This window comes from Lithobates pipiens, unplaced genomic scaffold (genome assembly GCF_037356315.1).
Source record: "Lithobates pipiens isolate NorthernLeopardFrog02 unplaced genomic scaffold, aLitPip1_a1.2 Scaffold_8, whole genome shotgun sequence".
NCBI lineage: Eukaryota > Metazoa > Chordata > Amphibia > Anura > Ranidae > Lithobates > Lithobates pipiens.
The window spans coordinates 589,027,321-589,051,887 of record NW_027507903.1 but is presented as its reverse complement, the minus strand read 5'-3'; the positions used below and the strand labels follow the sequence as shown (position 1 = coordinate 589,051,887).

The 24,567-nt window shown below is 43.7% G+C and overlaps 1 protein-coding gene across 3 annotated transcripts in view; it reads right to left on the bottom strand.

Moving 5' to 3' along the window:
- Positions 1-24,567, bottom strand: part of BRME1 (break repair meiotic recombinase recruitment factor 1) — a 72,282-nt gene that overhangs the window by 2,594 nt on the left and 45,121 nt on the right. For 2 of the 3 annotated variants that reach the window (XM_077470451.1, XM_077470452.1), the window contains 2 exons: positions 17,681-17,805; positions 346-417 (listed from right to left, as the gene is read on the bottom strand). In XM_077470451.1, the coding sequence (XP_077326577.1) occupies positions 346-417; positions 17,681-17,805 (197 nt within the window). The remainder of the gene's footprint in view (positions 1-345; positions 418-17,680; positions 17,806-24,567) is intronic. The other variant, XM_077470453.1, reaches the window with a different exon arrangement.

Below are 24,567 nucleotides of genomic sequence, written 5' to 3'. Positions count from 1 at the left end.
TATACCGTACTTACCTCCATCCTGGCATCCTGCAATGGTTACATTCCCCCAGCTTCAGGAACTTACGGTGCAAATAAGATTCACACAGAAGTACACTCCGTGGGAGCCAGCAGCCACAGGCAGCCACAGGCAGCCACAGGCTGGATAATAGCATTCATCTTGGGACGGGAAGATGGGATGCTTTAGGTGGGCGGTAGGGGGTGCGGAGAAAATAATAAGTTCATGATGGTTTTTTTGGGGTTTTTTTTTTTGATTGTATTTTTAATAAAGAAAGGCAACCCAAATTACATTGGCTTAAAACAATGATTGTATCCCTTTGAAAGCACCAAGAATGGGAATGCTTACTTCAGATTGGACAGCTCCAGAATGAGGCCCTGCACAGTGGATGAGGCATCCTCCCATCTTCTCTCTTGTTGTCTGTTCAGGAAACACAGAGGATCATTTCGGGTTCCATTGACCAACTCTAAGGCATTCACAGGTTTCAGGTTATACAAGGGCAGCATGTACAGCAATTTACACAGATTTAAGGGAAGTAGCTGTGCTAGGGAACTGACTAGTCAATTTTCTAGCAAAGCACTTTGCAAGTACATAAAAATTCATTTAAATCATGGGTGGTCTATGTACTTTGCAAGGCTTTTAACTGGAATCCCTGTGTTTGTCTGTATCCATGTGGGAACGTGAGTTTAAATGGGAGTGGTTTCATAATGATCAATCAGCTGTGCACCTGCAGGGCACTAATGAGGAAAGCTGCTGGGTCTGCATCCCTTTAGCCATGATTTCCTATTGGGAATGACTCACCAAAAAAATCCCCCAAAAAATCAAAAAAATGACATTTTTGTTGCAGGGGATGCCATAAATTTGACCTGTACCTTAGTGCTGACTTCTGGGAAAATGTCTGATGCCGCGTACACACGATTGGAATTCTCGTTGGAAAAAGCTCTGATGGTTTTCCCGACGGAATTCCACTCAAGCTGTCTTGTCACACCAAATTCCGATCGTTTATAACGCGGTGACGTACAACACTAACGACGGGACTAGAAAAAGCAAGTTCAATAGCCAGTAGCCAATAGCTTCCGTCTCGTAGTTGAATCTGAGCATGCGTGATTTCTGGCGTGTCGGAATTGCATACACACGATCGGAATTTCCGATAGAAAGTTTTTCAGTCAGGAAAATTGAGAACATGCTATAAATTTTTGGCTGGCGGGAATTCGGGCAGCTAAATTCCGATGGAGCATACACACGGTCGCATTTTCCGATGAAAAGCCTTCATCGGTCTTTTTTTGGCCGGTACGCGGCATTAGTGACCTTTACTTTTATTGTAATCATTGTGAGGTCTTGCATTTTATATTACTTTTATCTATATGCATATTTTTACATTTTTTGGAACTTGACTTTTACGTTTATGTTCTATATTGCTTCAATACTGAATATTATTATTATTATTATTGTTATTATACAGGATTTATATAGCGCCAACAGCTTGCGCAGTGCTTTACAACTTGAGGGTAGACAGTACAAATACAATACACTTTAATACAGTAGGAATCAGAGGGCCCCGCTCCTTAGAGCTTACAATCTAAGAGGGAGGGTCAAGAGATACAAGAGGTAATAACTGTGGGCAATGTGCTGATTGAGAAGATAAATGTACAGTTGTTAGGTGGGGGGCCAGATAAACTTCTCTGGAGAGATGAGTTTTCAGGGATCATCTGAAAGTGGATAAAGTAAGAGAAAATCTGACAGATTGGGGTAGAGCATTCCAGAGGATGGGAGAGGCTCTGGAGAAGTCCTGGAGGCGAGCATGGGAGGAGGTGACAAGGGGGTTTGAGAGCAGGAGGTCTTGGGAGGAGCGTGGCTGAATAAAACAGTTTCAAGATAAAAGAGAAGTATGGACTTTTAAGATTCACCTAGGTGGATGCAGCATTGATCGGTTGCTGCATCTGTTCCCCATCGGCTCTGCAGGGAGAACTGAGTGATAAAAAGGCAAATGAGTGCAGCTCTGTAACCATTATTACATCACCAAATGTATTTATTTTTATTTTTTTAAATGGAAGCAGTGTAAGCAACTGCATGTGACCTGGGGATTAGCCTCCTGCAGTCCCTGTACAGTATGGCTGAAGTGGTGGTGGAAAAAACAGAATGAGAAGCCATTCAGTTCAAATGCTGACAAGAAGAATGCTGATAGGAGGAGAGAGCAGAGTGATAGAAAGAGATGAGCTAATCATTGTGCTGCTTCTTCTTTCACTGTCTGTTCACAGGCTGGGACAGATCCAGGATGACCTGGGCTAGGAGGAGGTGGGTTGGGTGATGCTAGCCATCAGACTGAGGACAGCTAAACGGTGGTATAAATGCTGAACTGATACCGAACAAGCTGGTTTTACCTCTTATTTTTTACCATGCATTACCATGGGGGGGGGGGGGGGTCTACTACGTGGAACCCTTTAAAAAAAAAACTATCAAGACCTATCAAGATCCTAATAAAAAGACAGAATCACAGTAGTGTCCTGTACCCCCATCCCCCACAGTAGTGTCCTGTACCCCCCCCCCCATCGCAGCAGCGTCCTCTGACACACAGAGATTAAACAAATCCTCCTACATAAGTTGTACCGGTTTATCTTCAGTGTTCTTTTCTCTACATCTGTTCAGACTTTATAAGCTTGTCTGAGAGTTAAAAAAAAGGAGGTGGAGATCTGAAGTTGCACTCTGCAGAGCTCAGTGAGGAGATCTCTAAGCCCCTGTACACACGGTCGGACATTCTGCCAACCAAATCCGTTGGATTTTGTCCGACGGATTTTGTCCGACGGATTGTGTCCGAAACTGTTGCATACACACGGTCGGACCAAGTTGTCGGAAAATCCGATCATTCAGAACGTGATGACGTTATTTCGTTACGACGGGACTACGTTCAGGCTAGTATCCAATAGCTTTGGTGTAGGAATTTGATATGAGCATGCGTGGCACTTTTTCCGATCTGAATTCTCTACACATGATCGGAGTATGTCCTATCGGACCAGTATGTCAGAAAATATTTCCAACAAGTTGGAAAATTGGGTCCGACGGATATTCCGACGGAATCAGTCCGATGCATACCACACACAGTCGGATTATCCGACAACACGGTCCGATAGGACACATTCCGACGGATTCTCCGACCGTGTGTACAAGGGCTAAGAGCTGATTGGAGGAAGGGACCCCGTCCCCTCCCCCCACAGCACGTAGGAAAAGAGCTAACGTCATCAATCAGCTGTAGCTCCCTCCCCTGTCACCTTTTTTCTCTTGGTGCCAGGAAAATTTGTCACAGGTTATTCATGCTTATAGCAGAGGAATGAAGCAGACAGAGATGACACTTAGTTCTCGTAACTGAGACAAGTACACACTATAGAGGGATATACGTTGTTCATATTTCATGTTTGAGGTTTAGCCCTGGTTCACATTCATGCTACTTTGAAATCATGCTACTTTACTTGAAGTAGCGCAATTTCAAATTAGCAGGTCAGCGCGATTTCAGGTGCTACTTGAAAGACACCTGTGCAGCTTCATACACAGATGTCTATTGAAGTCACACCCGGAATCGGCAAAAGTAGTGCAGTAACTACTTTTGCAAATCATTGCGGCGCTGCAAAGTCATTGGAACGGTGCCATTACCAGCAATAGGCTGCGACTGTTCATGCAATTTGACCTGTCAAATCACTCCAATGTTAAAGAGGGCTAACAATCACTTTAAGATTGCCACGCCTGTGGTATGTGTACAGCCCTATCAGGATGTATTGTTGGAATCGTGGTGGGTGGCTGGGGGGGCAGTGAAACTCCAGCTCAGCCACCAGTGTTTACCACCCCATGCCTAAAAGAGCCCTTTTCTTTGCTTCATGGCCATGGCAATTTTATCTCAGGCTACCGAGCATGACACCTGTCAAACTAGCCCATTGAGATCTCATAAACACCTGTCAGCTGCTGCTACACCGCCCTCTCAAAAGCAAGGATCACTTTTCAGAAGGTGGTAAGAATTACTCCCAGAGCCATTACAACTTACTCTTCTACCCAGAGACTTAAAGAGGAAGTAGACCCTGATGAGTTTACTTCCTCTTTTTTTCCCTGCAAAGGTAAAGCATAATGGACTACTATGCATCGCATAGTAGCCCATTATGTGTCACTTACCTGACACAGGAGCCAGCGAAGTCGCGCTGTCCCCTGTAGTCCGCCGCATCCATCTTGCTGGTGGCGTCTCGCAGCTCCGCCGCTGTCATTCGGCGAAGCCGCGATGACGTCACTCCCGTGCATGCGCACGAGAGTCGACAAATGCGGCAGCTCCATTTTTGGAACTGCCGAGTTCAGTGCGCCTGCGCGCCGCTGTCTACGGCGCATGCGCCGTAGACAGCGGTGCCCGTTTTCGGGCAAATATCTCCTAAACCATATAGGTTTAGGAGATATTGCTTGGACCTACAGGTAAGCCTTAATCTAGGCTTACCTGTAGGTCAAAGTGGTTTGTAAGGGTTTACAACCACTTTAAGCCAGCCATAGATTTTCTTTCATGCAACAGTCGGTGTTGATGGGAGAATGCCTCACATGGAGCTATTGTGTTCTCCTGGCAGGGGGCGCCGGGATTCCTCCCATATTGAGGAGTAAGGATGAGCTCTGGAGTGTTCGCATGGACCACGTGCAGAGCCCGCCAGGAAGTCGGCGCAGCGCTGCACTAGTCACAGGCAGTGAGACATTGCCCTGATGTGCGGCTGCGGAGATCGGGGAAATGTCTCACTGCCTATGATTAGCGCAGCGCTGCGCCGACTTCCTGGCGGGCTCAGAACGTGGTCCATTTGAACAAGCCTGAGCTCATCCTTATTGAGGAGTATGTCTCCCATGGTTGAGATGCAGGATCTTTCATTCTATGAATACCGTAGGACCGACTGATAATGGGGTCCTGTGACGCAGTAGTGTGCTTAAGCACTATATGGCCATATAATGTGACCAAATCCCCATATATTTGCTGAATATGTTCCGGTGTTTTAAAATAGCCTTGCAGGATTTAAATGTCATTTTAGTATGTGTTCGCTGTAATCTTTTCCTCTATCTCTGCTGGGAGAACACACAGTGCTTTTTTTTGCTAGTGGCTAAAAAAAAAAAAAAAAAAAACAGACACGCTGGTTTTATCCAAGCTGATCGATCGATCAACTTGGGTATAATCAGCCAGTCCATATACATAGACCTGCTGAACCAGCCAAGATTTGAACTGTCTATGGCTGGCTTTAACCACATGCCGACCAGCCGCCGCAGTTATACTGTGGCAGAATGTCTCAGCTTGGTGAAACGACGTTATGTAACGTCGCTTCACCCTGTGGCCACTAGCAGGCGTGCTCCGCCGGAGGTGTGTGTGCCCACCCCCTCCAGCCAATGCGAGTGCCCGGCGGTCTCGATGAGCCACGGAGAACCCGGAACTGTGTGTGTAAACACACAGTTTCCAGTTCTCTGAGGGGAGAAGTGACAGATCGTCTGTTCATAAAGTAGAGTATGAACAGCGATCTGTTATCTTCCCTGCACAGTCCTCATCCCCCTTCAGTTAGAACACAAATTAGGACACACCCTCTTCACTGCCCCCCAGTGTTAACCCCCTCACTGCTAGTGACATTTTTACAGTAATCAATGCATATTTAATCGCACTGATCGCTGTATTAATGCCAATGGTCCTAATAATGTGTCAAAATTGTCCGCTGTGTCCGCCATGAAGCTGGATTCACATCTATGCAGTTTTAGTGCTTTTTGCATTTTGCAGATTTGCACTACAGTCCATTTAACATGGTTTCCTATGAAACACGTTCTGTAGAGCAAATCTGCAAAATGCAAAAAGCACTAAAAATGCATAGGTGTGAATCCAGCCTAATGTCGCAGTCACAATAAAAATCTCAGATCGCCACCATTACTAGTAAAAAAAAAAAAAAATGCTATAAATCTATCTCCTATTTTTTAGACACTATAACTTTTGCGCAAACCAATTAATATACACTTGTTGCGATTATTTTTTTTTTTTTTACCAAAAATATGTACAAGAATACATATCAGCCTAAACTGAGCAAAAAAATGTTTTTTTATATATATTTTTGGGGGATATTTATTATAGCAAAAAAAATAATGCATTTTTTTTCCCAAAATTGTAGCTGTTTTTTTGTTTATAGCGCAAAAATTAAAAAACGCAGGGGTGATCAAATACCACCAAAAGAAATCTCTATTTGTGGGAAAAAAATAGGACGTCAATTTTGTTTGGGTACAACGCCGCACGACCACGCAATTGTCATTTAAAGCGACGCAGTGCCGAAATCGCAAAAATGGCTCTGGTCAGGAAGGGAATAGAATCTTCCAGGAGCTGAAGTGGTTAACAAGCATTTAAGTAGACCCCAATGCAAGGGCAAAGTTATGCTCCCAAGAGTAGGGATTTAAAGATTGTTGATATACACTTTAATATAGCTGTTTAATAATGGCATGTATACTGACTTTAGTGAAAACATTTCTTATTCATTTTGCACTTTTTCTGGTCTTTCTTGCTGCCCCCTTACGCAAAACCAGACAGCCTTCTGATCGGAGACTGATAAAGCTCTGCAGAAGTGGGGAGGGGGACACATGTCAGAGGTGAAGAGTTTAGAAAACTACAATCTGGTAGAGATAAGAGTCTACTCCTACAGAGCAGTACTCATAAATCCTTCAGGAACCCTACAGGGCACTTCATTACCTGAAAGCTAATCAGAGAGAGCAGACTGCCAGAGAAAAGGTCATCCTAATATAAGATAAAGCGAAGAGAGCAATGTGTCCACACCTGACCGGCTACACAAGGACAGAGCTTGGTGTGCACTTGATATGAGCTGTGACCTCCCCTGCACACAGAGAGGATATTGTCTGTATACACTGGGATGACTGGTGCTAATTACATATCCTAAGGCATGCATGTGGCAACACATCACAGAGTACATTGCCAGCCAAAAGGACTAATCAAACTGTAATAAAGCTACAGGAAAGGCTTCCATTCTGTTACATCACAAGCTGTATCAGTTTGGTAACTAGGTTGTTGTGCTACTGCTCACAAATACCTTAACAATGTCTGACATCATTTAAAGTTGAACTCCAGACTAAGGACGAGCTCAGGCGCGTTCGCAACTCCACATGCCCGCACCCGCCAGGAAGCTGACACTCCGCAGCGCTAATCACAGGTAGATAAGGATGAGCTCTGGCGTGTTCGCAAGCCCATGTGCAGAGCTCGTCAGAAGTCGGCACTGCGCTGCGCTAATCACAGGCAGTGAGACATTGCCCGGTCTCTGCCGCCGCGCATCGGGACAATGTCTCACTGCCTGTGATTAGCGCAGCGCAGTGCTGACTTCCTGGCGGGCTCTGCACGTGGGCTTGCAAACACGCCGGAGCTCATCCTTAATAGTGAGACATTTCCCGATCTGTACACCCACGGATCGGGAAATATCTCACTGCTTGTGATTAGCAATGCGAAATGTCAGCATCCTGGTTGGCGCGGGCACGCGGGGTTGTGAACACGCCTGAGCCCATCCTTAATCCAGACAAACAGCTACATACATTTTTAACCACTTCAGGAGACCTCACGTACATTTACTGCATCAGGGCGGCTTCTGTGTGCAAAATCATATACCTGTACGTGATTGCACTCTTCCTGGTCTGGGGCGCCGGCAACCAGCTTCCGCTGTGATTGGACACAGCTGGAGCCAATCAGCGGGTCCGGCAGACCAGGTGTTCCTCGGGACCCGCTGATCATTCCCGAAGCGGACAGAATGGAGATCTGCCTATGTAAACAAGAAAGATCGACCACTCTGTGACAGGAGAATACAGAGATCTTGTGTTTCTGCTAAGCAGGAACACGGATCTCTGTCTTTTTACAGTACAAGCACCCCCCCCCCCACAGTTAGAAAGCACCCCATAGGGACACACTTAACCCTTAGATAGCCCCTGATGTTATCCCCTTTCCTGCCAGTGTCATTAGTACAGTTACAGTGCATTTAGCACTGATCACTGTATTAGTGTCACTGGTCCCCAAAAGAGTGTCAAAAGTGTCAGCCAGTATCCAAATTGTCCACCGCAATGTCGCAGCCCCGCTATAAGTCGCTGATTGCCACCATTACTAGTAAAAAATAAATAAACAATCCATAAAAATATTCCATATAATTTTTGCGCAAACCAACCAATATACTCTTATTGGGATTTATTTTTTTACCAAAAATATGTGACCTAAATTGAAGAAGAAATTAGATTATTTTTTTTTTATTTTATTGGATATGTTTTATAGCAGAATGTAAAAAATATAGTTATATTTTTGGAAATTTTATGACAAATTTTTGTTTATAGCACAAGATAAAAACCGCAGAGGTGATCAAATACCACCAAAATAAAGCTCTACTGGTGGGGGGAAAAAAAGGACGTCAATTTTATTTAAGGGCAAGCTATGGTAAACATTTTATATTAAAACATGAAAAAGATTTTATTTTAAGTCTTAAAAACATATTGGTGCAAACATCACCATTAAAATATATGGTACATGATACAGATTATAATATCAAGCCAATAAAGAGCTAGTGAAAGGCATAGAGGTTGCTTTTCATGAAGCCCAACTCATTTCGGGAGTCTCAAAATAAATCCCTTCTTCGGGGATGTAGAGAAGACCATAAATTTGAAGATGCTCTAAAACAGAACAGAACACACAGATTAAGGGCATAATCAGGGCATAAAAAACACCTACATGTGAATCACGACAACTGTGAAATCGCATACATACCAATATGGCATCATATCAAAAATAAAGAATTCCTTGAAAGAAATACAGGATGAAGCTGAATAGAATGGAGGGTTTCCTGTTGGTGTGTCAACCAAATGAATGGGGAACCCCTGAGGCCCGAGATGTCCCACAAAAAGATCCAGAAAACGCATAGCAGCCCAGATATGTTCAGGAATAGCAAGGAAGTAGCAAAAAATCATAATAAAGCTATCATTTTATGCAGGTATTTTTCACCCACCCATATATATTGAAGGTTAACAGGGAAAACAAGCATCATAATAAAGCCATCATAAATAATAATAATCCATCTTGTGGGCATGTAAATTGCATGTGAAACATGCCCACAGAGGAACATATGTAGGTGGTTCTGACAAATACTTGTCCTACAAAAAGCTTTTATATATGGCATTACCGAGACCACTTTGTATTTTACAATGTCAGAGCCTGTCATTCCTTACTATGGTGTTTTTCTGACCCCCCCAGGTCTACCATTATGTATTCATTCTCCCTTTAGGTTGAACCACTTTACTCATATGTATACCCATCTTCAAGATCCTCTTTTGTTAATCTATGGGTACATCTGTAAAGCCTTCATCTTTCGCTCTTTGGGGTGGCTGCAACCATTTTTCGGGATCTTTGTGTGGGACATCTTGGGCCTCAGGGGGTCTCCATTCATTTGGTCGACACACCAACAAGAAACCCTCCATTCTATTCAGCTTCATCCTGTATTTGTTTCAAGGAATTCTTTATTTTTAATATTATGCCGTATTGGTATGTATGCGACTTCCCGGTTGTCGTGATGCACATGTAGGCGTATTTTATGGCCAGATCATGTCCTTAATCTGTGTGTTCGGTCCTGTTTTAGAGCATCTTCAAATTTTTTTTATTCTCTATGCTCCTGAAGAAGGGATATATTTTGAGACTCCCGAAACGAGTTGGGCTGCATGAGAAGCAACCTCTATGGCTTTCACTAGCTGGCATTATAATCTGTATCATGTATTTTAATGGTGATGTTTGCACCAATATGTTTTTCATACTTTAAATAATTTTTTTTTTATGTTTTAATACAAAATGTTTACCATAGTGTGCCCTTAAAGTCCCATAGTACCGGGGGTGGGGGGTTCATTCTAAACATTAAATTAAAGTGGAGTTCCACCTATTTAATAGTCAGGCACTCACCTGTCCCACGGTCCAGCAATGCGAGCGTATGACGCCCCGCTCCTCTCCCCGTCCTCTCCACGGCGCCTGCATTCTAACTGTGGGCACACGGCTGTGGTTTCACAGCCGGGCACACACTGCGCATGCGCGAGCCGCGCTGTGAACAGCCGGGCGATCTTCTGGGACCTGTCTCAGAAGATTGCAGGGAAGGAGAGGGGAGAGGTGATCTTCCTTCCAGTGCCACGGAGCCAGAGGAGGAAGTGGGAGCTGGGTGCCCGCCCCCCCCCAAAAAAAATGACATGCCAAATTTAGCATGTCAGAGGGTCACCATCACTAAAAGCGGAAGTTCTATTTTTGGGTGGGACTCCGCTTTAACCACTTGCTTACTGGGCACTGAAACCCCCCTCCTGTCCAGACCAATTTTCAGCTTTCAGCACTGTCGCATTTTGAATGACAATTGCGCGGTCATACAACACTGTACCCAAATGACATTTTTATAATTTTTTCCCCACAAATAGAGCTTTCTTTTGGTGGTATTTGATCACCTCTACGGTTTTTATTTTTTTAAATTGAAAAAAGATCGAATTTCAAAAAAATAAATAAAATTCTCCTTCATTGATGTACGCTGATGAGGCGGCAGTGATGGGCACCTATAGGCACTGGTGGGCATTGATAGGTGACACTTATGGGCATTGATAGGTGGCACTGGCAGGTGGCAATGTAAGAGGGTACTGTTTGGCACAGATGAGGTGCCTGTGTTCCTTAATCTTCGGGACCGATGTCCCTTTAAGATAATCTGGTGACCGGCTGAAAAAAACGATTACCAAGCTTTTGTTTACATCATGTAATCAGCTGTCATTGGCTGACAGCTGATCATATGGTAAGGGGCCAGGACCGGCCCCTTACTTGGATTGGTGATCACCTGAGTCTGAGTGACTCAGTGATCACAGCGCGCTCCCTGCGCGCCCTGCAGGGCACAGGGGAGGATGTCCTATGACGGCCTCCCGGAAATTGAGGTCCGCGCTGTAGTCGACATTCGGCTATGGCCTAGACCTCAAGTGGTTAAGGAACGGTGGCAACACACATTGGAGATGTACCGTATATACTCGAGTATAGGCCGACCCGAATATAAGCCGAGGCCCCCAATTTACCCCCAAAAAAACTGGCAAACTTATTGACTCGTGTATAAGCCGAGGGTGAGACATGCCTGTCCATCCCTGTGTGTGTGTCCGTCCATCCCTGTGTGTCCGTCCATCCCTGTGTGTCCGTCCATCCATCCCTGTGTGTGTGTGTGTCCATCCATCCATCCATCCCTGTGTGTGTGTGTCTCCATCCATCCATCCATCCATCCCTGTGTGTGTGTGTCTCCATCCATCCATCCCTGTGTGTGTGTGTCTCCATCCATCCATCCATCCCTGTGTGTGTGTGTATCCATCCATCCCTGTGTGTGTGTGTGTCTCCATCCATCCATCCATCCGTGTGTGTGTGTCTCCATCCGTGTGTGTGTGTGTGTGTGTGTGTGTGTGTGTGTGTGTGTGTGTGTGTGTGTGTGTGTGTGTGTCCAGCCTACCTGTGTCCCGAGCCTTTGTCCCGAGCCTCCGTCCCGTGTCGTGCCTTGCCTTCGTCCCGTCCCGTCCCGTGCCGTGCCTTGCCTTGCCTTGCCTCCGTCCCGTGCCCTCTTCGTCGGCGGCCATTGTAAAATTCAAAAGCCGCGCCTCCTCCTTCGCCTGTGATAGGCGGAACACTGAATTTCCCAGCAGCCTGTGTTCCGCCTATCACAGACGTCGTATCATCCTCGTCCGTAGTACGAGGATGAGACGATGCCCGTGATAGGCGGAACACAGGCTGCTGGGAAATTCAGTGTTCCGCCTATCACAGGCGAAGGCGGAGCCGGAGGCGCGGCTTTTGAATCATAGAATGGCCGCTGTCTGTCTGCTCGACACGCTGATCGAGCGGGCAGACAGCGATGACTCGAGTATAAGCCGAGGGGGGCACTTTCAGCCTCAAAAAAGAGGCTGAAAATCTCGGCTTATACTCGAGTATATACGGTAGTTTCTCTGCGGTGGTTTCTTTCTTTAAATCAATTTTATTTGGGTACAATGTCGCAGGACCGTGCAATTGTCAGTTAAAGTAACGCACTGCCCTATCACAAAAAAATGGCCTGGTCATGAAGGGGGGTAAAACTTTCAGAGTTAAAATAAATATATAGGAGCTGTTATCTGTTATCTGCCCAATGATTTGTATGTCTTTCAAGCCAATCCTGAGATTTAGGCCAGGTTCCCACCTATGCATTTTTTAGTGCATTTTCAGTTTTGCAGAAACACATTCCAGTCCATTTAACATGGTTTCCTATGGGTGTAGTTTACATCTATGCATTTTATGGAAAGGACCAAGAACTTTTTTCTGCAAAATGCACCCGCAATATGCAGACTGCAACCTGCACAAGTGTGAATCCAGCCTTAGGCTCGATTCACATCTATGCATGTTGCTTTTGAGCGTTTTTGCAGTGCTTTTTGCGGTGCTTGTCGCGTTTTTGGACACGCGATTTTGCCGCGTTTTGCGTTTTTTTTCTTTTTTACACTGTGGTTGCTTAGCAACCAGATATATACAGTGAAAAAGATTTAAAAAAAAACGCAAAACGCAAATCGCGGCAAAAACGCAGTAAAAACGCGGTAAAAAAGCGGTACTTGCGTTTTTGATGCAGGTCCATTGACTTCTATTACATGCAAAACGCTGCATGAAAAAAAGTCCCCGACCCTTTCAAAAAACACAGAGGCACAAAAATGCATTGATGTGAACGTGTTCCATAGGAACCCACAAAAAATTTCCTTGCATTTCTGCAAAATGCAAAATGCATAAAAAAACGCGCTAGTGTGAATTAAGCCTTAGGCTGGATTCACACCTATGCAGTTTTAGTGCTTTTTGCATTTTGCAGATTTGCACTGCAGTCCATTGTTTCCTATGGAACACGTTCTGTAGTGCAAATCTGCAAAATGCAAAAAGCACAAAAAATGCATAGGTGTGAATTCAGCCTAAGGCTCGATTCACATCTATGCATGTTGCTTTTGAGTGTTTTTGCAGTGCTTTTTGCGGTGCTTGTCGCGTTTTTGCCGCGTGTTGCCTTTTTCTTTTTCACACTCTGGTTGCTTAGCAACCAGCTATATATACAGTGAAAAAAATGAAAAAAAAAAACGCAAAACGCAAATCGCGGCAACAACGCGGTACTTGCATTTTTGATACAGGTCCATTGACTTCTATTACATGCAAAACGCTGCATTTTGCATGAAAAAAAGCCCCCGATCCTTTCCAAAAACGCAGAGGCACAAAAATGCATTGATGTGAACATGTTCCTTAGGAACCCATGTTAAAAAAATTTCCCTGCATTTCTGAAAAATGCAAAATGCATCAAGAAACGCCTTAGGCTCGATTCACATCTATGCATCTTGCTTTTGAGTGTTTTTGCAGTGCTTGTCGCGTTTTTGCCGCGTTTTGCCTTTTTTTTTTTTTTTGCACTGTGGTTGCTTAGCAACCAGATATATACAGTAAAAAAAAAGAAAAAAAAATGGAAAAAAAAAAACGCAAAACGCAAATCGTGGTAAAAAAGCGGTACTTGCGTGAAAAAAAGTCCCTGACCCTTTCCAAAAACACAGAGGCACAAAAATGCATTGATGTGAACATGTTCCATAGGAACCCATGTTAAAAAATGTCCCTGCATTTCTGCAAAATGCATCAAAAAACGCGTTAGTGTGAATCAAGCCTGAGTGCTGCTCTTCCTGTCTGCTCATTCTTGTCTCTCCTACAGGGGATTGCAGGAAGCTGATACTAATGCTAGGTACACATGGGCTGCAAATCGTCCGGTTCAGCAGGAACTGACTGACATTCGGACAAATCTAGAAGCTAAAGTGTTACTAAACCCACAACAGTCAAATCTGTCTGTATATGCAGTAAAACATGCTTGTTATATTCACTGTGGAACGTAATCACTTCAGCCCCGAAAGATTTTACCCCCTTCCTGACCAGAGCACTTTTTGTGATTCGGCACTGCGTCGCTTTAACTGACAATTGCGCGGCCGTGCGACAATACACCAAAACAAAATTGACGTCCTTTTTCCCACAAATAGAGCTTTCTTTTGGTGGTATTTGATCACCTCTGAGGTTTTTTATTTTTTGCGTTATAAACAAAAAATGAACGACAGTTTAGGCTGATATGTATTCTACATATTTTTGGTAGAGAATAAATAAAAAAAATCGCAATAAGCGTATATTGATTGATTTGTGCAAAAGTAGCAAAATAGCGTCTACAAAATAGGGGATAGTTTTATGGCATTTTTATTATTACATTTTTTTTATTATTATTATTATTAGTAATGGTGGTGATCTGCGGTTTTTTTTATTTTTTTTTTTATATTGTGACTGTAACATTATGGCAGACACATTGGACACTATTTTGGGACCATTATCATTTATACAGAGATCAGAGCTATAAAAATGCCCTGATTACTGTGTAAATGACACTAGCAGGGAAGGGGTTAAACACTAGGGGGCGATCAAGGGGTTAAGTGTGTCCTAGGGAGGTGTTATAACTGTGGGGGGGGGAGGGGTTCACTAGAACATGACAGAGATCACTGCTCCCGAAGACAGGGAGCAGTAGATCCCTGTCATGTCACTAGGCAGAACGTGGGAAATGCCTTTACATAGGCATCTCCCCGTTCTGCGGCTCCGTGACATGATCGCGGGCCCCCGGTAGACATCGAGTCCACGGGACCCGCAGGCATGGCCACACTGTACGTTGGTGTAGTTACCTAGTAGCCACGCCCCTAGGCCCTTAGGGACGTGGCTACTCGGTAACTGAGAGTGAGAGGAACCATCGGACGGCTCACGTCTATCTTCACCAAGGTGCTGGCGAGGCCAAGGAGCGGTGAGAGATTTAAAGAGTGTGTCTCGCATACCCTGGGTCCGCTAAAATCCCCAATGCTTTGGCAATCAGCTGTGTTAAAGTGTGCTGTGGCTTGACTTATTTGGCGTGGTTACAAGTTTTTAAATGTGAGAGTAACTTAAGAGGATCTTCTTATGTGTGAGTAAAAGTTTTTTTTTACGGTATCACGCTATGGGAGCATTTCCTTTTTTCTATTTCATGAGAGCACTGTCTATGAAAGTGTCAATTGGGTCAGCTTGTCTCCCGCTGAAGTGAAGGATTGTATGCCTGTCATCCACATCCCTGCAAAAAGGGTTTGGAAAGCGCTTTTCTGCCAAACGCGTTGAGTGTGAGGCTGATTTAGTCGGTGAGTTAATTCACATAAGGGGGAGAGAAATCACATTTCACAGCGGTGTGGTGAAGGAAAGGCAGTTTGAGAGGAAAAAACACTGATCAATATTGCTTGGTAAAGTGAAATATGTTTTGGAGACTCACTGACTTTTGCAACATTGTATGAACACTGCATATGCTCTGCAATACTCCCTGAGGAGTGTTTACATGTATAGTGTGAACTATCACTTATTCACTGGGTTATTTATTTTTATTTAATGTTTATTTATGTATACAATTTTTTTTGAGTTATATTTGATGCACTTTGTAGTATAATATTTAGTGGTGTAACAGTCCCTTGGTTCAGCGCCACGCGTTTCAATTATTTATAATAGGAACAAATACACAGAAATCAGATATAGTGAATGCAGGGTGCTGGGTTTAGTAACACTTTAAAGTGGTTGTAAACCCTTTAAAAAAAATCACCCCAAAAAAAAAAAAAATCACCCCAAAAAAAAAAAATTACTGAAAGACAAAGGCATAATGAGCTAGTATGCACAGCATACTAGCCCATTATGAATTACTTGCTTGATATCTAAGCCCCTGCAGCGGTCCTCGTTCACCATTCGGCCGACATCTCTCCGGAGGGTTACTTCCGGGTATCGTGGCTCCGGCGCTGTGATTGGCCGGAGCCGCAATGACGTCACTCCCGCGCATGCGCGTGGGAGCCGCCGGCAATGGCACAGTACAACTGTTTGCCTAAGTGCGCATGTGCCGATGACATCAGCTCATGCATATACAGGCATATCTCCTAAACCATGCAGGTTTAGGAGATATCCAGTGTAGCTACAGGTAAGCCTAATTATAGGCTTGCCTGTGGTATAAAGTGGTTGTAAAGGGTTTACAGCCACTTTAAGACGAATTACATACATACAGTACCTGCGTTGTTGCTTTTTTATATATGCCTGGAGTTCAACTTTAAAGTTTATGTTTGGACTTCTTTATTAGCTGGGGTGGGATGATGTAACTACCACTCAGTGTGCATGTAATGTGGGTATGCATCATTGAGAACCATAACAGTGCAGTAGCATCCTCTAGTGGACAGCAGTGGAAAAACAAAGTTTCTTAGTGGTTAGCTTTTCTGCCTTGCAGCAGTGGAGTCCTATAGTTGAATCCTGGTCTGGAAACCATCTACATTGAGTTTGCATGTTCTCCCTGTGCTGGTGTGGGTTTGCTCTGGGTACTATGAGAGAGGGACCTTCGTTTGTAAGATCCTTAAGGGTAGAGACTGATGTGAATGTACAGTGTGTGTGTGTATATATATATATATATATATATAAATTGTTGACACTACATAAAAGGATCAAGGCATCCACTGTTGACAGTTTCTATTGAAACTGGCCAACGAAATTGTTGATGGAAATTTGTCTTGCTGCATTTGATTATTTTTTTTTGTGGATTAAAAGCTAATTTTTAAAAAATAGGGCAGCACAGTGGAGTATTGGTTAGCATTTTACTCTAGAAGCAAAAAGGGTCGCTGGTTTGAATCCCGACCACAACACCATCTGCCTGGAGTTTGCATGTTCTCCCTGTGCCTGTGTGGGTTTCCTCCGGGTACTCTGGTTTTCTCCCACACTCCAAAGACATTCTGGTAGGTAAATCAGATCCTGTCTAAATTGGCCCTAGTATATGTATGAATGAGTGTTAGGGACCTTAGGTTGTAAGGGACTGATGTGAATGTACAATGTATATGTAAAGCGCTGCGTAAATTGATGGCGCTATATAAGTACCTGAAATAAATAATAAAATAGTTCAATGTGCTTAAAATTGTCTAAAAATTACTTAATTGATGGTCAGCAAAAGCTTTCTAGATTCATCAACATCGCATCCTAGCACCAGGCATTTTTCACCAAAAAGTCCTGCTAGCCGCATCTTTGGAGCGGTGAAGGTGCCGTGTGTGTACCGCTCCTGCCCATTGAAATGAATGGGCAGCGCCGCTATACCGCCGGCAAAAGCGCCGCTGTAGCAGCACTTTGCGGGTGGTTTTAACCCTTTTTCGGCTGCTAGAGGGGGTTAAAACCGAATACCCCTGCAAATATGACAGTAAAGCGGCGCTAAAAATAGCAACGCTTTACTGCCGACGCACTCACCACCCCAGTGTGAAAGGAGCCTTAGGGTGAAATCCTATGTGAACTGTGCATTACAGCATAATATACAACAGAGTAATTAGGATGATGTGACAGCCAATTACCTTCACTTTTCTATATACAGTATGAAGCAAACAAAGAAAGGTAGAATGGTTTCCCCTCCGCCCTTCCCGGCCCCATCAGACTCCACATGCCTTGTGATGTGACAGGCAGGTGCAAAGTTTGGCCAGCTGTGCCAGACCGCTGGTTTTCAGCAGGAAGGTTGTAGCCGATTTCCACCAGGGTCTGGGCTCCTACCTAGGTTGACCCCCCGCTCTTTATGAAGTGAACTCAGTTGGAAGGGGCTGATTGTACTCTCACCTTCCTGAAGTCACAGTTGATATACCATTAGTAAGTAGATTTGTGCACTGGGCCTCGTATGTTGGTTTCCGCTGGACAGATGATGTGGATATCACTGGAGTGATGGCAATGGTGTCATCTACATTCTGTAAGAAGAGCACAGACATACATTAAAGTTGAATTTAAATTAGAAAATGAAGTCCTACTAGATCACTTCACACAGTAGGTGTGGTTGAAAAAAGACACAAGTCCAACCTATATGTCAGTATTACATTGTATATCCCTGTATGTTGCTGTCGTTCAGGAGCTTATCTAATAGTTTATTGAAACTATTGATGCCCCCCGCTGAGACCATGGCCTGTGGAAGGGAATTCTACATCCTTGACGCTCTTACAGTAAAGAACCCTCTATGTAGTTTAAGGTTAAACCTCTTTTCTTCTAATTTTAATGAGTGGCCACGAGTCTTGTTAAACTCCCTTCCGCGAAAAAGTTTTATCCTATTGTGGGGTCACCAGTATGGTATTTGCATATTGAAATCATATCCCCTCTCAAGCGTCTCTTCTCCAGAGAGAATAAGTTCAGTGCTCGCAACCTTTCCTCATAACTAATATCCTCCAGACCCTTTATTAGCTTTGTTGCCCTTCTTTGTACTCGCTCCATTTCCAGTACATCCTTCCTGAGGACTGGTGCCCAGAACTGGACAGCATACTCCAGGTGCGGCCGGACCAGAGTCTTGTAGAGCGGGAGAATTATTGTTTTATCTCTTTAGTCAATCCCCTTTTTAATGCTTCAGGCTGGCCCCTTTTGCAGGTATAGCTATGTAAAACATTAAAAATAAGTGTCTATACTGTTTAAAATACAGTAGTAAACTGTCTCACTCTGCTTTGCACATGCTCAGTTGCTCTCTATTTTTCATCACTGTGCAGAAAATATAGAGGCCGATCTGCAGACTGCCCAAAGATTTACTGCTGCTGGGGGGCTCTGGGCTTCAGCAAAATGGCAGCTTCCAGTATAAAGAGACAGGAGCAATGCTGGAGGCAATTTTGATAATCAAACCACTAATTTTGGTAGCATAATTATTAATGTATGTTCCTTGGTAAATATTTTTTTTTATCAAGTTGTTAAGGGTAAAGTTCTGCTTTAAGAGTCATGTGGGGTAATCCTGCCACCCCCTATTCATGCGTCTGGCCCCTTTCAGGATGCCGGGCGCATTATTTACAGCAGCAGGGTTTTTTTTTTTTTTTAAGCACCTGATTAGAGCCAGAGGCTCTAAGGCTTCATTCACACCTGAGCGTTTTGTTTTCAAGCAGAAAGTTGTGTGCTTTTACTGCAATTTTGCTGCGATTTTTTTTTTTTTACCACGTTTTTTGTACAGGTCAAATGGTCACCATTGTAAAAAAGAAGAAAAACACCTGGAATCTGCCTAAAAAGAAGCTCCAGAACTTGTTTGAGCTTCAGGCGTTTTGGAGTGGAGATGTGAAACATCTCCATAGAGAATCATTGATTTTTCTCCCCCTCCAGCATTTTTTAGCTTCACACTTCAAGCTACAAAACGCTCAGGTGATAATGGGGCCTATTACGCTTCAAAATAGGGTGGGCTCCGGACAGGTGATCGGAGCCCACCCAGGTGTGTTCGAATAGCAAATGAATAACCGCTATTCTAAGCCCCTGTACACACGGTCGGATGCCCGTCGGATTTTTTTTGTCCGAAACTGTTGCATACACACGGTCGGACAAAGTTGGCGAAAAAATCCGATCTTTCAGAACATGATGACGTAATTTCGTTACGATGGGACTACGTTCAGGCTAGTAGCCAATAGCTTGGATGTAGGAATTTGATCTGAGCATGCGTGGCACTTGGTCCGATCAAAATTCTCTACACATGATCGGAGTATGTCCGATCGGCCCAGTTGGTCGGGAAATATTTCCAACATGTTGGAAAATTGGGTCCGACGGATATTCCGACGGAATCAGTCCGATGCATACCATACACAGTCGGATTATGCAACGACACGGTCCGATAGGACACATTCCGACGGATTCTCCGACCATGTGTACAAGGGCTAACACTGAATCGCCTCTCCGCCAATCAGGAAGCGTAGGTGTGAGACACACTTTGCCGAAAGGAGAAACGTTCTGATTGGACGCCGAGGAGGAGACGGAAGCCGCCAAGCAAGGGAAGGAGATGGCCGCTGCTCAAGATGCCCATGGAGGAGAGCCAGGGAAGCAGCCTGTGGTTGAGGTAAGTACACCAACCGACCCTACCCGGGGTGGGAGTAGGCGGCTGTCACTGGTGGTAACTGCAATCACTTTCAACCAGCTTTTGATTACAAAAAAAAACTAAATAATGGACCAATACAATCTTCCAACAACAATATACATTGTTTCATGTTTGTTTGTTTTTTATAGATCTTATCAGTGGGCACCTTAACCAGCTTGTTTTTTTGGAAGATGAAAGTGGAACACCCAGTCAAATATTTTTTTTTTAATTTTTATTTTATAGACAGCGGTGAAGAGTCTGACAGGTGGCACCTCCTATCAAACTTGCCCATCAAGTTCAGCGGGGCTGCATTGCAACCCCGAGTCAAACAATCGCAATTGTGGCGCAGTCCCACAATGTAAAAATAAAAGTAAAACAAAAAAACAAATGCAACAACAGAAAACAGGCATTTAGCAGGTGGAAGTGCAGCTGCTGTTATACTGCCCTTTAAAAAGCGAATCCCTATGGATTGTGTTTCAGAGAGCATTAAGCAGTACCGCAAGTCTAAAGGAAGCCTAACACAGGCAGAAATATGTATTCCTTTAGGTAACTTTGCAATATTTTTGACACTGTAGAGTTTTTAATAGTGTGATATTTTTAAATAAAGCTTTAAATAATTCTCAATATATTGTAGGATGTGGTTGACTTTATTAAAATACTAAACATGTCATACCCCAATCCCCTTCTTCTGGGTTTCCCCGCTGGCACTCCTGGCTCCTCCTCTTCAGCAAGTTGGGTGGAACAGTGGTGTAGTGGTTAGCACTCTCACCTAGCAGTAAGAAGGGTCACTGGTTCAAATCCCAACCATGACTCTACCTGCCTGGAGTTTGCATGTTCTCCCTGTGCCTGCGTGGGTTTCCTCTGGGTACTCCGGTTTCCTCCCACACTCCCAAGACATGTAGGTAGGTTAGTTGGCTTCTGTCCAAAATTGGCCCTAGTATATGAATGGGGAAATTGGATTGTGGGCTCCTTGAGGGTAGAGACCAATGTGAGTGTGCAATGTACAATGTACAGGGATAGGGACAATTGTAGACACTCACTCAGGTTGAACTGGATGGACTGGTGTCTTTATTCAACCTTACTAACTATGTAACCATGTAGCCACTAACCGAAGAGGAGGAAGCGCCACGGAATAGGAAGAAGCAGATTAGGAAGACTGCCTAGGAACAGGGGTTTCTGGTAAGTAAAAAAAAAAATCAAATTTTTTTTTTTAAGAATACTAATGCTATTTTTTTTTCAAGGCTGGCCCTCCGCTTTAAGTGGTTTAGGAAAAAAAAAATGCTTAAAAACGCTAAAAAAAAAAAAGGTTAAATACTCACTGCAAAGCTACTGCTGTTTTTATGACGTTATTATTTATAACGTCCAGTGTGCATGAGATTTAATTGCACATCAAAACATTGGAAACTGCTGACAATCAGGGCAGAAAGCCCTCCGCTGATACACTTCTCCATGCAGAGGAAATGTGTCTTGTGTACAGGAATGGAGGGGAGCACACTATAGCTCTGTGCATGTCTGTAAACAGAGGAGTGATCCTGGCCCGGCTCCGGCTGTAAATCTTCCATTCATTTACATAGTTTCCTGGCAGTGTTGTGCCATGTCTCTGTGATCAGCACTGTTTATGAGCAGAGCTCTATATAAATCTTCCCCTCTTAGTGACTCCTCTGCTCCTCTGTCCCTAATAAAACCTGACAGTGTTTACTCCCTTATGAATAAAACCATCACTCAAGTCTTTTAACCACTTCACCGCTCAAAACTTCAGTAACTGAGGATTCTGGGTAAAATCTTTATACTTTTTGGCATTTTTTTATACAACATTTTTTTTTTCCTTTTGCCCATAGACTTGAGGAGGAACTTTGAATATTGATATTGTAAAAGGTACAGTTACGGTAAAGACATATAATATATTTTAAAAGTGGTGGTAAACCCTTGTTTGATTGATTTGATTGTTACCTACAGGTAAGCTTATAATATAATAAAACTTACCTGTAGGTAAAATTAATATCTCCTAAACATGCATCGTTCAGGAGACATTCTAGCAAGCAGCAGCAGGCGAAGTCACCGGCGCATGCGCACTAAAGGAGCGGTGTTCCATCAGATTAGGCGACCCGTCAGATTTTCGTAAACGGAAGTGACGTTCCTTCACGGCCATCTTGGTACACTCCACACTAAGCCTGCAGTCTGAAGTCCCCAAGCGGACATCACCCACCAAAGTCTTGCACTTTACACTTATTTTATTTAACAATAAATTTCACACTTATTTTTACTACTAAACTGATCTTGTATATCGTGAAATACAGTATTTAGAAGTCCATGTGACTGTTTTGATGTTGAATTTTAAAAGCAATGGCAAACCTGCTGATCGCACGCATTTGCTAATGTGACAGAAGACCGCTTGCTTTTAAAATTCAACATCAAAACAAGTGTCACAGACTTCTAAATACTGTATTTCACGATATATAAGAACAATTTAGTGGTAAAAATAAGTGTGAAATTTCTTGTTAAAAAAAATATATATATATATATATATGGTAAGTGTGAAATGCAAGACTTTGGTGGGTGTAAAAAGATGTCCACTTGGCGACTTCAGACTATAGGCTTACTGCGGTTGTGTGTACCAAAATGGCGGGTCGCCTAATCTGACAGAACAATGGCATACCCATGCCGCTCCTTCAGAGCGCTGTGCCGAGGCCGTGACTCCCGCAAAGTCATAGCGGCTCAGCTATGTTTTGTTGGCTGACAAATTTGAGAACCTGCTAGCAAATATTTGTTGGCGGAAAGTCCGGCAGCAAATGTCCGATGGAGCATACACATGGTCGCACTTTCCGACAACAAGCTCACATCCAACATTTCCTGTCGGAAAGTCTGACCGTGTGTACGCGGCATTAGACCCCATACACACTATTACATTTTCTGCTGATTTTTATCTTTAGATTTAGTAAAACCATATAATATGAGGTCAAACCTTTATGCCATGTAGACACGGTCGGACTTTCCGACGTCAAAATCCGTTGGATTTTGGCCCAAACTTGTCTTGCATACACATATGCCGCGTACACACGATCGAATTGTATGACGTACTTAGTCCGTTGAAACACATTTCAACGGACAATCCGCTCGTGTGTGGGCTTCAGCGGACTTTTTCAGCGTGAAGTCCGGAGTACTAAGAAGTTCGGTTTGCACAACAATCTTTCCGTCGTACTTTGGTTTCAGCGGACAATATGGTCGTCAGTATGCTAGTCCGACGGACTAAGAATGGCGCATGCCCAGAAAGGATTTACAGGGCGGAAGCGCTCTGTCTTGTAAAACTAGTGTTCATATTGAAGCTAGCATATTGGTCATGCTGCTAATTTTGTGATTTTTTAATATAGCACATTCTTTTCTTCTTCATAATGCAAGAAAAGTGAAGTTGCTTTGCTGCTTATATTCACACAGAGTTATCACAAATGTCTTTATTCATCCTCATCCTATGATTAATATTCCAATTCGAGAATAAATTAAAAAAACAAAAACGGACGAATTAAGCTGAAGTCTGAAAAGCGCGAATCGCCTCTAACCAAACTTCCACTAACGCAAAGTCAGCAGAAGGAGCCCAAAGGGTGCTTTTCTGTGTCTTGGACTTCCTATTTCTAGTCCCGTCGTACGTGCTGTACGTCATCGCGCAAGCTTTCGTCGGACTGTTTGTGTATCCGTGTGTGGTCAAGTCCGTTCAGTAGAAAGTACGCCGGATTGTCCGTAGGATTGTATGACGGACTAAGTACGTCATACAATTCGATCGTGTGTACGCGGCATTAGTCACACAAAGTTGTTGGAAAATCCGATCTTTCCGAACGCGGTGACGTACAACGTGACTATAAAGAGGCCAGTAGCCTATAGCTTTCGTCTCGTAATTTATTCTGAGCATGCATCTAATTTTTTCCGTCTGAATCGTCTACACACGATCGGAATTTAAACAATCGGATTTTGTTGTCGGAAAATTTTAGATTCTGCTCTCAAACTTTGTGCATCGGAAAATCCGACAGAAAAAGTCCACACACGATCAGATTTTCCGACAACATGATCCGATCGCACATTTTCTGTCGGAAAGTCCGACCGTGTGTACAGGGCATAAGAGTTTCAATTTGTATGCAATCAGGCAGGCCCTTGTACTACATGATTTTGGTAGCTCTGAAGACATAAATCTGCAGAAAATCTAATAGTGTGTATGGGGGTCTAAAGGCCCGTACAGATGGTCGGTCAGAAAATCTGAATATAAATTTCGTCCGATGAACGATCTGCCAATTTTCTGATCGTTAGTATGCTGCTTTTGACAGCCAATTACGAATTTCAGCAGGCAAAAACTGGATGTGCAGGCTTGAACATTTTTGACTGATGTGACCCCAACGTCCGATTTTCTTTTCATTAGTACAGTTTTCTGACAATAAAAAAAAAAATCTGAAGAGCAAGACTAGGCATGCTCAGAAATTAAAGAACACATACAAAACAATTCAACACATTACGTAATTTCTGACGTTGAATTCTGTCGGCAGAAATTTTTCTGATGGTGAGTACCCTTTTCACTTTCGATTTCGAGCGAGCCCCCCCCTCCTGAGCCGTACCAGGCCGTGTGCCCCCAACATGGGGGGGTACTTTGGGGAAGGGGGGCCCTGCG